Source organism: Micromys minutus, assembly GCF_963924665.1.
Source record: "Micromys minutus genome assembly, chromosome: 1".
Lineage (NCBI taxonomy): Eukaryota > Metazoa > Chordata > Mammalia > Rodentia > Muridae > Micromys > Micromys minutus.
Window position 1 is genome coordinate 116275641 of NC_137969.1, and position 12800 is coordinate 116288440.

The 12800-nt window shown below is 38.4% G+C and overlaps 1 protein-coding gene across 1 annotated transcript; it reads right to left on the reverse strand.

Annotated features, from left to right (window-relative positions):
* Positions 1 to 6558: 6558 nt before the first annotated feature.
* On the reverse strand, positions 6559 to 7552 carry LOC308433879 (protein YIPF6-like). The gene has a single exon (XM_080934004.1). It carries the CDS (start codon positions 7542 to 7544, stop codon positions 6834 to 6836), a length of 711 nt encoding a protein of 236 aa, XP_080790130.1. The 5' UTR covers positions 7545 to 7552; the 3' UTR covers positions 6559 to 6833.
* Positions 7553 to 12800: the final 5248 nt, after the last annotated feature.

Sequence of the window (12800 nt, forward strand, 5' to 3'; positions counted from 1 at the left end):
AGAAAACTTTAACTATTTCCATGTTACATTTTGTTTTACATGTACTTTAGCTCATTGTAACTATTAAGTTTTCAAGGCATACAACCAAACCTTGAAAAAAATCAAGTACTGACTAAAAAATATATTCATATAGTTTTATATAAAAATTATGTTAAAATCTGAAAAATAAGTACTGACAAAAAGTATAATTTTAAGCAAAAAATGTTTAAAATCTGTACATTTATCTTTGTTTTATAAAATAAAGTTGTTTAAAAATAAAAATATATATATTTTTTCTAATAAATCTTGGAGGTAGGATCCAAATGTAACACACATTCATTGACTTTTCTTATATGCCTTATATACATAGTCAAAAAAAAACATGAAACAGTATTTTTAATGATATTGTGCATAAAGCATTTTTTAGGTTTTGAGATCACTGCCATTATTTTTAAGTTTTCTTTTTGTTTTTAAATCAAATACAGGACCTTGCAAATGCCAAACACACACTCCCCTGCTGGAATAAACAATCCCCATAAAGCAAAATTGGGTGGTATGGAATTTTCCACCATGTTAGCCATATTTATATATATATAGGAACATTTCAGATTTTGTGGATTTTTGCATTTACTTGTATCTAAATCTAAAATTTGCAGCCTCTGAATTAAGGAAACCTGACAAAACTCCAAAACCCAGAACTTTTTTTAATAAGGATGACCCAGAAACAAGACTCAGGTGTAGAAAGCCAGTCATACCCTTAACCTAGTGGACACAATGACCCAAGAGAAGTCAGTCTTGCCCTTTGAAAAGGTGACCTCAAGATTCACTGGCAGCCATAATGAGAGACCATGCCCCTGCCCAGCCACTGACCAACAGGTCTTTATGCTGTCCATGACCTATGATCTGTAGGACAAATGATGTCCTCGTGGTCACTGGAATACGTCCTTGCATATCCCTGCAAGATCTGCTGCTCTCCTCTGCAATGAACAAACCTCGGAATGAAAGGAGCTTCTGGTCTAATATTCTGTGCACATTCTTTCAGGAGAGACAGCTTTACCCTTAAAGGAGGGCCTCTGTGTGAGGACCACAGCTCTTACCATGGATGTAGAATTTTTCTTAACAACTGCTTTTTGTTTGCATTTTTATTACATAGCAATTCTGTGTGTGTGTGTGTGTGTGTGTGTGTGTGTGTGTGTGTGTGTGCGTGTTTCTATGAGTATGTGTCCACAAACACAGAGTACAAGTAGAAGACATAGGTCAACTGCAGGTGTTGTGCCTCTGAAGTTATCCATCTAAATTTTTTGAGACAGTCTCTCATTGGGACCCTCAGTTCACCCATTTGACTATACTGACTAGTTAGGGAGCCCCAGCTATCTTTCTGTCTCTATTTCCCCGGGGTTGGAATTATAATAATAGCCCACTGCCTGATATGTTACAAGGATTCTGGGAATCAGTCCTGCACATGTTAACAAGGTAAACAATCTAACAATTTAACTACTCTCTGGCCTCTGGAAGCTCTGCTCTCCTAAGGGCATGTTATAACCATTTTCTCTTTACTGTTTCTAGTTCTAGTTCATATGGCTAATATTATCCATGCTTAAAATTTGGACATATATATTTTATAGACTATCAGATGTCAAGGACACCAAGTATTTTACAATCCCCAAAAAGGGGCATAAAGGCTGAACTATTGAGGGTTGTGGCCTGGTTCTGATAAGCATGATTCTTGCCTGTGAATTTTATTACAGATGCAAGGCTGAGATCGTGTGTATTGCTCTTTTCTATTGTCTGTAACAGTGAATTCAAAAATTATGACTCCAATAAAGGAATCTGCCATTTATGTTGATCATTACAAAGAAATGCTGGGTATTTTCAGTAATATCCCAATTAGCTTTATAGAGTGCACAATGCTAAAAGCTCATATAGATCAACCAAATATTCTTATGACACAAAGTTGACTAATAGGTATAATATAATAAAACCTCCCTGTACAATGAAAAACAATAGCTTCAATGAAGTCTCTGCTGGCAATGTTAGCCAGGAAATGCGGGCTATTTTCTGGGAAATTTAAGCTTAAGAGAAAGCATAGACTAGATACTCAAAGACTAATATAAAGGCATTACACTTCAGCCATTTTTCTTTAATAGTAACTCCCTCCTAAACAGTTTAATTTAAAAGCAATCTGGTAACTATATATTCTAAGTTCTTAATGTTTTATTCTGCCAGTGCTGGTTGCACATAAAATGAGGGACCATAACATAACACTGACTGTACCTTGGATTTTGAAAATTAACACTTCATATAATTAGATGTCCAGAAGAAAGCTTTATTCTTCTTACTTTAGCAGTACTGCTAGCAGTAAAGCACACTATTAAAACACCATGGCAGGCACAGTCCTGTGCTACACCAAGAAGCAGCAAACAATCCTGCTAAAACAATGAGTTAAAATATGGTCCTTGTTCTTTGCTGGTATAAATTGAACCAACCCCTCTGGAAGCCATTTTTGCTGTTATATTACTAATTCTCAATGTAGCCACTGATTTCACTCCTAAGTGTATGCTATAAATGAATGGATAAGTAAGCTGTGGCATACTTGCATGATTAAATTACTTATGTAGCAGCAATAAATATATAATAAAATAAACACATCCATATGAGATGTTATAGAAAGAACTGCCATATATCCTTGAAAACAAGAAGCCAGATGCTAAAACTGTGCATGCTATAGTGCAAGTCTGTTCATGCAGAGGCCAAAGACAGGCAAAATCCCATCAATCAGGCTTATAAGTCAGGCTAGGGTTTGATCTTGGCAGAGGGATAGCAACTAACCAGGGACATGAGAGAATTCCAGTGATTTTAGCACTATTCTCTTCCTTGCTTGGAGTATTGTAAAACATTCTGTTATTGTTTTACTCTTTATTTCTCTTGAAGCAAACTATCTCCCAAATTTTATTGCCTAAAACACCATTCATATCCCAAAGTCACTGTGGGTTTGAAGTTCAGCTGTGCATTTCAGTGTGTTCTCTACTGCAAGGCTTCTCACAAGTGCCCATCAAGATAGCTAGGGCATTGGGGCTCATCTGAGGCCTTGACTTGGAGATGCTTTGCTTTTCTGTTTCTTTGTGGACTCCTTAAAGACTGGCTGGCTGGTCTCTGTTTCTTTCTGGCTGTTGGCTGGATGCCTCTCCCAGAGGTATCTCCAAAGGACTGTTCAAAACTTGACATCAGGTTTACATCACAATGAAAAAAGAAAAGGCAAAGACAAGTTATGCAAAATAAAAGCCAAAATCTGTAGGCTCTGATTTTAAAAACCTATTTTAATAAGGTTTCTAAAATGCTTCAAATCCCCTTCTAGCCCACCATCCAAAGGTAGGGGTGAAAGATGCTGAATAGGACAAGGGGATATGGAGATATTTAGAAATTGTTCTTTGGGGCAATTCCAATCTCTGTTTTTCAGGATACTAGCATTTCAGTTCAGAAGTGTTACCAAAAATGAATCAGCAATGGTGGCATGAACAGGACCAGCTGGAATGCCAGGAGTTCTCTGCTTCTCAACAAAAGGAAGATCAGTGAAGATCCAAGACCAAGATAGCTAATTATGCAAGCTAGTTGTGCAAGTTCCCCCATCACTGACCACTGAGTCCTTCTTATACTCTCTCCAAACATTGCATACCTTTCATAGGTCTTGGCTCAGCAACACGTTACATAATTCTGCTTCAGGAAAACATCATAGAATGATTCTGCATCATATGACACAACCAGAAATTTCAAATTTACAAATTTACAAATTTCTGACATAATTCTAGCAAAATAAATAGACTATAATTTTTGTTATATAGCTATTGAAAATTAGTTGCCCTGAAAAGAATTTGTTGAACACTCCTTGCTAACAAACAAACAAACAGACAGAAACCATAAAGATTATAAATATACAGGTCTTCTGTCTGTTCCTTATCCATCCCTGTCTCCTCCTCTCTCACTCCTTGTGGTTTCCCTTTCCAGGAAAGGTAAAGGCTTAAAGAACATGGAAGAGAAAGGAGAGAATGCTTCTGCCAACAGAAGGCCTGAGAGGCAAGGATGAAAAGAGGTAGTTGAAGTTGGAACTCTGGTCTTTTTGTCACCAGTCCCTCTGACAACATCTTCTCTGGTTACCAAGCTCTCAAACATACCACCTACCAGCCATGGCTCCTGGGTTCCAGTCTCCTGCACTCTGTATCACATGAAAATATAAACTCTGTATCTTCTGTATGATAAGGCACCAGAAGATATTGTGTGTATTCCAGACATTTGATGGTTACAGTTTGATTTTGATTTTCACTGTGACTTTGCCCTGCTAGTTTTCCCTCATGAAGGTAGAAAGTATTTTAGTGGAGCCCAGAGTTAAGAGGCTTAAATTGTATAAAAAGACTTTCAATTTCAAAAAGATTGGCTATTTTAAAGGGATTGAAATATTAATACGTAAGAATTGTAAAGACTGAGACTTTTAACGTTATTTAGATCTTGGGAATGAATAAGAAAGTAAGGATTAAAGCTTATATGCTTGTGAGTCAAGTTGACAAGGGGCCAAGTGTACTGGCTGGTTTTGTGTGTCAACTTGACACAAGCTGGAGTTATCACAGAGAAAGGAATCTCCCTTGAGGAAATGCCTCCATGAGATTTAGCTGTAAGGCATTTTCTCAATTAGTGATCAAGGGTGGGAGGGACCACTGTAGGTTGTACCATCCCTGAGCTGGTAGTCGTGGGTTCTATAAGGAAGCAAACTGAGCAAGCCAGGGGAAGTAAGCCCTCCATGGCCTCTGCATCAGCTCCTGCTTCCTGACCTGCTTGAGTTTCAGTCCTGACTTCCTTTGGTGATCAACAGCAATATGGAAGTAAGTGTAAGCTGAATAAATTCATTCCTCCCCAACTTGCTTCTTGGTCATGATGTTTGTGCAGAAATAGAAACCCTGACTAAGACATCACGTTTTCTCAATAGTCTTCTTCCCACTCTCCCATACACAAGACAATCATCAGAAAATCAAAAATAACACCATCCCTCTATATATACTGCCAAAGTAACCTTTTTTTTTTTTTTAATTTGAGAAGCATGGTTACTTTATTTTATAATTACTTGGGCAGATTACAAAAGAACTTAGGAAAGATATTTGAATGGGAAGTTTTATATATTCAGATACTAGAAAGAAATAATATGACACATTTCAAATATTATGGTTAGTTTTAAGGTTTTCAAGATTGATATACCAGATTTATCCTCACAGGGTTTATAATTTAAGATAAATTACAATGAATTCAAATATATACCCACAAACCATTAGTCAAGGTTGGGACAGAAAGGATAACTCAGTAATGCTTTGTAACTCATCCCATAAACCCATTTGGCCTAGTGTTGCTCATTTGGTTAGTCTGAGAATGAGAAAAAGTATGTTTTTAGAATCATATATTTATATGACAGTAGTCTTTAAATACAAAATCAATAAATATTTAAATTCTATGATAAAACATATGGAATAAGAAATTTTTATCTTTACAAGTAAACTGCATATTTACAATGAATGTTTTCTGACTCCTAATCTTCCTCTATTAGACTTGGTGAATGTGAAACATACAGAGGGTATAAGTTCTTTCTCTCTTACAGGAGTCCTGTTTAGCTGAAAATCAGCCTGCCTTAGATGTTTTGTTCCCTGAAAAGCCTTCACTCTTGTGCATAATATCTTTGAGTACAGGTAGATGGACATGTGCAAAATGTACATATCTAAAGGGAAGCTAATTACCTTTACAAATAAAGACAAAAAAACCACACACACACAAAATTCCCTAGCCCCTCAACTCCTAAAAAAATCCCTCCATAGATAATGAAAAAAACAAACCTGCTGAGCCCACTATGGAAAGACAGCAGCTGTAAACTCAACTAACCCTTCACCACCCATGTAAGCATCCTTCCATTATCCCGCCTTCAGAACATTAGATCTCTATGACCATTTGACTAAGTGCATGCTTCTGATGTAGCCTTCCTGTCTAATCTGAGGCTGGGTTGTACAAAATAGTTTTTTTAGATATGTAATATCTAAGCTGTACCTTAAAGGAAGGTGCCCACATAACGATATGCATTACAAACCATAAGCCTAAATTTCTGAAACCTTCTACATAAAACAGCTCAAACACAAAACCATCAAGAACTTCAGTCAAAGGGACGTTGCATGTTTGACTGCTATCATCCTATGAAAGAATGGTAGCCGAGGTACTGTTACACATGACAGAAAGGTAACTATACAAAAATATTTTAAAAGCTGATTCTTTCAATGTCATTTGCTTAGAAACAAATGAAAAACCAAGTATAGCAGTGCCTCTGATCAAAATTAGTTAACACATTTTCTCTTCCCACATCTATATACCTCGTTCCTAACCTCTTGTCATCACCTTCTCCAGTTTGGGGGAGAAAAAAAATAAATGGATACAGACTTATTTATGAAAAGAGGCATATTCTAATAGTCATAAGGCAATGTGTTTAAGAGCCGCACCTGAACAAACATTCTCCAAGCTGAAGATGGTCACCAACTCTTTGTAATTTGTAGAGTGGATCCACTTGCTTGAGTGACTGGTTGTCACACAAATAGCTTCATCATGCCTCAAGGAGGCATGTTACTATGTATGGTATGTTCTAAGTATTTGAAAATAATAACATTAAGTGGAAAAGGACAGCCTTGCCAATATCACTTTCTTATATAAATGACAACAGTGGTATGTGGCTCCCTTTTAATACCCCAACAATTGAACAAGAGTGGGGGAGTTGTTTTGGTAACCATTATCTTTCAGGAGAGCCTTCAGTTCATTGGTATTGAATGTGTGTATCTGATTTATGGAGTGAATGTGAGTATCATCCAACTGATAACAAAGTAGAATAAGAAGACGGGATACACTGCCAGGGCTTTCCGGTTTAGAGGCTGGCTGTCAGCAAGGAATGCTGTCGATGCTACCACGGACCAAGTGAACATCACCAACACCACAAAAAGCCGAATCATGAAGTTTATTGGTCCCTGCCCTGCCAAAAGCAGCAGGCGGCAGATCAGCATTGTGATGTTCAAAGGAAGTACACAGTATCCTAATACACAGAGACTCTGGAAAAAAGAAATGTTTCCACCAAGAAGTTTGGAATTTAGTGTGATGGTAACTGCTCCAAACCAGATGATAACGAATACTTCTGCAAACTCTGGGCCTCCTCCATCGTTCTCCACATCTAGAGAACTTTTCTGTAACATCAATGCAAGTGTCACACAAAGTATCAATGGGCCCCACAAATCCCAATCTCTTAACAGGGCATTACTTTTCCTTGGATACAAAACGTGCATGAATTTCCTTCCTACAGCTTTTAGGTCTCGCATGATAGTCCAGCGAATGGATTCATTTAGTGTGGAGCTGTCACATTCTTGGGCATGAGTTCTTGTGGGGATAGTAATCTCTCCTTCTATGGGAATGTCCTGTGAAATTGACACATCGGACAACCCTGCAAACAGGGGCTTAGATGACGCTGCCTCCTGTTCTCCCGAAGAGTCCTCCGCTTCCGCCATCTTCAAAAACCTCCCCAAAGTAACCTTTAAAAAGCTGCAAATCTAGACATCCTTTGGTTGCTGGAATGGGAGTTTTTAAGCTAAGAGGTGAAGACATAAAGGGAGAACCTGAGCTCTTCTATTAGAACCAGGAACCATGTAGCAATCTTTCCATTGATGCTGTCACCAAGCATCTATCAAACTATCACTCCAGGCAGTAAATTCCCCCATTTCTGGCCATATCTAAGAAAAGCCTGGCACAGAACCCATCTTTATCCAGTGACTTCCTGATATTGATAGACTAGACTAGAGAATGGGAAAGGTGACTTTTTATGTCACTTCCAAGTCTATTCTTACAATTATGCTTTTTGATAAATACTTAAAACTTCCCCGTCAGCATACTGAACTGAAATCTTCACTGTGTAATTTCAGTCCTTCCTATGATCCCGAAAGCTATTATGACTCTGTTTACAATGTGTGACCATAAATGAGAATTATACTACCTTTTCCAGGGGACAAATCAACCCCTAAGTTGTGTCTCATTAGTATGCCCTTAAATCCAACTGTTTGTATGATATAAGACAATGTGTTTTGGGGGTGTCGATAATGGAAGATGGAAGAACTCACTTAAAAAAATAAATTTCCCAGTTCACTAGCTGAATTTTAAGGCTTTCAGAATAGTTGCTACCACCTGATTACCTTTAGTTATGATAGTTGCCTTTAATCAACAACCATGGTTGGCATAAGCAGAAAAATGAATATCTGGGCAACAAATAATATATTTAAGTCACCAAAATAATTTTAACTACCTTTATCATATTCACTGTATGAGTGCATACTTTTATGTGAGAGACAGACAGACAGCAGACACACACACACACACACACACACACAGAGAGAGAGAGAGAGAGAGAGAGAGAACTTGTGCCGTGTGTGTGTGTGTGTGTGTGTGTGTGTGTGTCAGGTCAGTGACAACCTGCCAAGGTTAGTTTTATATCTTGTGGGTCTCAGAGACTGGACTCAGGTCATTAATTATGACAGCAAATGCCTTTACCCACTCAACCGGTCCATGAAAACTAAATTAGTTGTTTAGAAAAGGTAGATTTTTTTTTCAAGAGTGCATATGTATTGGAAAAATCCATTTCTTGTAAAAGATTGAAACCTCTATGTGTTAGATACCATCGGTGGCTCACTGTCATTCAACATGTAATTGATATTTGAGATAGATAAGGAATAGAAGGTAAGGTTAGCAGGAAATGCTGTTGGGGTGAGTAAGCCAAGCCACATAAAATAGGATGGAGGCTCCCTCTGCTTACTACCATGAGAAATGGTGCTTTTCTGTAGTATGGGGAGAGCACTAAGCCAGAATGAAGATAGCAATGAAAGTACCTGGGCCCAATGGTCACTATACAATAGAAAGCAAAACTTTTAATAAGGTGTAGGGTAACCAAACTGTCCCCTACTAAATAGCTAAGCACCCATATAATATTGTTTTTAGAACTATTGAAAGGATTTGTTTGTTCTTCAACCTTGGTCCTTGGAGAGCCTGTTTCTCATGCTTTATCCACCATTGCACAGAGCCCAGCTGGTTCACCAGATCTATTGTGCTACTGAGGGTCACGGCAATGAGACTTCTGTTCAGTGAATTATAAAGCATGTAGAGTTGATAATATAAACTCCACGTTAAAGGTCCTCTATCTCCCAGAGCACAAGAATCATCAGCCCTGCCCTTAATGAGTACAGATTCAAGTTTCCTCCTGCCTTCTCTGAAAACAGCTTTCTGAGAAAGAAAGAAAGAGGACGGCATTACAGATACACAGATGCCTCGTTTGGAATGAAATGTAGATGCCTATTTCCAGGTTCAGTGTAAGAACCATAGTCTCATGGAAATACTAATTCAAAGTAATGATGCAATGATTAATAGCTTTCTAGCTGGGGAAACGGCTCAGTGAGTAAAACACACACACACACACACACACACACACACACACACACACACATGCACACACACAAAAGCTTGGCACTGAGTCCTGAGCCTATATAATCCCAGAAGAACTACAGGGAGCAGAGATGTTGAGACAGAAGAATCCTTAGAAGCTAATGGATCTGCTAGTCTGGGTTATGATGTGATAAGACAACAAAGAGACCATGTCTCAAATGAGCTGGAAGATGATAACCAATGCTCAAGGTTGTCCTGTGGCCTCCATGGGCAAAGCTGTGATGTGCTGCTACTTGCATTCTCTCACACAAATGTGGGAAGGGGAACGTAGGGTAAATGGGAAGGCAGGAGTCAAGAGAAAGAGAATAAAATTGTATTTTCTTTTTAGAAAAAAAGCTTCCTGTGCTGGAGAGATTGCTCAGTGGTTAAGAGCACTGACTGCTCTTCCAGAGGTCCTGAGTTCAATTCCCAGCCACCACATGATGGCTCACAACCATCTGTAATGGGACCTTATGCACTCTTCTGGCATCTGAAGAGAACAACTGTGTGTTTACATATATAAAAGAAATAAATTTTAAAGTAGAAAGAAACTTCCTACATCTGAAAACTAGATCTGGCACTCTTCTGTTGGATGTTAAATGCAAGGATACCACTTAATGCATACGGTCTTGCAGACTTGCTACCCTGACACATGAACTCACTGAGGTCTCTTCACTCACATTTGCTTTCTACTGGCATCCAGGGAGCCTCTGCCTCACCCACATAGTTCCTGTGGACTTTGGTGTTCTTGTGTATGCATGTGAACAGTGTTGATGGAACTCTTGGGAAGGACACTAGTATTATATACATCACCTCCATAAAAGGGACCGAGACAGACGGTGCAGAGCACAACAGTAATACCAACCAGAAAAGTCACCAAAAATGTTCTAACTTTGGACAGTAAGAAATCCTTGGCTCTGAAGTCTTTCATAGCAATATGTAATTATTTTCTTTCTTCTTTTTATAGTTTAATGATTTCTTTATTTTTGAGATTATAATGTAATTACATCGTTTTCCCTTCCTTTTTCTCTCTTCAAATCCTCCCATATATTTTCAACCTATGTTCTCGTTTTTCAATATTGTTGTTAAATGAATGTTTATATATTTCTAATATATATACACATACACAGATATATTTCTATATATAAACTGCTCAGTCTGTACAATGTTACTTGTATGTATGTTTTCAGGGCTAACAATTTGGTACTGGATGATCAATTGGTGTGCCTGTAATAACTATTCCTCATTGTCAACTTGGCTATATCTTGAGTGAACTACAATCCAGAATTTGAGGGCTCACATGTGATCCAGATCTTGAGGCTGGAAGACACAAGTTTCTGACCTGTCTCTTGGCATGAAGATCTTGAATCTTAGTGGCTATGAAGCTTAGGCTCAGGCAAGGTAGTGCATACTTTTAATCCCAGGAGACCAAGGCAAGGACAACTCTGAGTTCAAGGTTAGCCTGAAACAAAGCAAGTCTCAGATCCAGGCATGGTGGTACATACCTAAATCTGGGCCACACCTTCTGTTGGAGTCTTACATAAGGAGCTTGGAAGAAGGAAGATTTGCTCTTCTTCACCTGCTTGAATTTACTTGCCAGCACATCTGTTGGATCCTACTGAAATAACTAGCCTTGGGGGACTAAGCAACTACTAGATTTCTTGGACTTTCCAGTTACAGATGACCACTGTTGGTTAGTTCCACAAGTTCTGTGACTCTAGACAACCCTGACTAATACAGTGCCCTTCCTAGAGAAGACTATTTTTCCTGCTCTCAGCATTTATTATTAACTGTAGTTTATTATGTAAAGTTGAGGTCTCATTGTCTTTCTCTCCTCCATTTTGGCTTGTCTACTGTTGTCTTTGTTCAGCTCACTTTAAGCAGTCATACTAGTGAAACTTTATGGATATAGCTTCTGACATTACTAGGAGACGTAATCTCACAAAAAAATGGGCTGATTCTCTGGCTCTTACAATCTCTCCATCCCCCTTCCACAATGTTTCCCAAGCCTTTGGTAAGGGAGCAGTTTCATAGTTGTAGTCACCAGGACTGGAGTTCATAATTCTGAACTGTGATTGGTTTAGCTTTCTGTTTCCATAACAAACAGAAGTCTGTTCAATGAGGGGTAAGGACTACATATATCTGTGGGTATAAAGACAAATATTAAGAATGTAGATAGGAATTATACTGATTTAGTAGAGGATCGGCTACATATTTTTCCTTCAAAAACCATGATTTCTCTTTCCCTGGGTAGTTGGCTTGTCCTCAAGAAGGAGACACTCAGAGCACTTCCTTCTCTTTTTTAATATTTATTTATTATATGTAAGTACACTGTAGCTGTCTTCACACATACCAGAAGAGAACCACCATGTGGTTGCTGGAATTTGAACTTAGGACCTCTGGAAAAGCAGTCACTGCATTACCACTCAGCCCCCACTTCCTTCTTGTTTAATAAATCACTTTATTGTACTGAACTGATGGATAAAAAAACACAACCATACAGCTAGGTAAAGAGAGATGCTCTCACAAACACTTTTGGGGACCCAAAATTTATATATCTCACTTAACTTCTATAGACTAGCCATTCTGAAGCCATGGAATTTCATGTGGAGTTTTACATTGCATGTTTAAAATCTATGTTTTAATAACTCCTGTCAGATATATTTTAAGCAAGACAACATACGTCATTTTAAATCTCATGTGGCTGCTTATGGGTATATAAAGTGATAACTTAAAGGTTCTTTGGAAAATCAGTTCTGTTGGATGATGTTTTACTAAGGCAAACACATGAAGCAGACACAGGTGAAAGACTAAGTCAGACTTGTGAAGGAATGCTTTGCTGAAGCAGACACAGAAGAAAGAATATTCTGCTATAATAAGTATGTAAGAGGACATATGATGAAGAATTATTTGGTAATGAATACATGTTTTGATCCACTTTACATTGCATAGTTGAGCTCCATTTGTTGGGAGTCTATAGAAAGAAAACACACCAAAAAACAACTTCTGGTGATGTGCTGCAGTTTCTTGCCACCTCCTCAGACTTGAGCTTATTGGCAGAGTGATGTCAGCTGAGACAGTGCGGAGGCAAGACCCATGGAGAACATGTGATGTTTGCAGGGAGTATAAAAAGGACATAGCTGTTCTCGGAGAGGCTCTGCTAGCACCTGACTAAGTCAGATGCCGATACAAACAACCACTGAACTGAGCCTGGGGACCCCAATGGAAGGGTTAGGAAAAAAGCTGAAGGAGCTGAAGGGAATTGCAACCCCATAGTAAGACCAACAGTATCAATTAAT

Coding starts and splice junctions, on each gene's coding strand:
- LOC308433879 (XM_080934004.1), bottom strand. CDS start 7,544: ATGGCGGAAGCGGAGGACTCTTCGGGAGAACAGGAGGCAGCGTCATCT.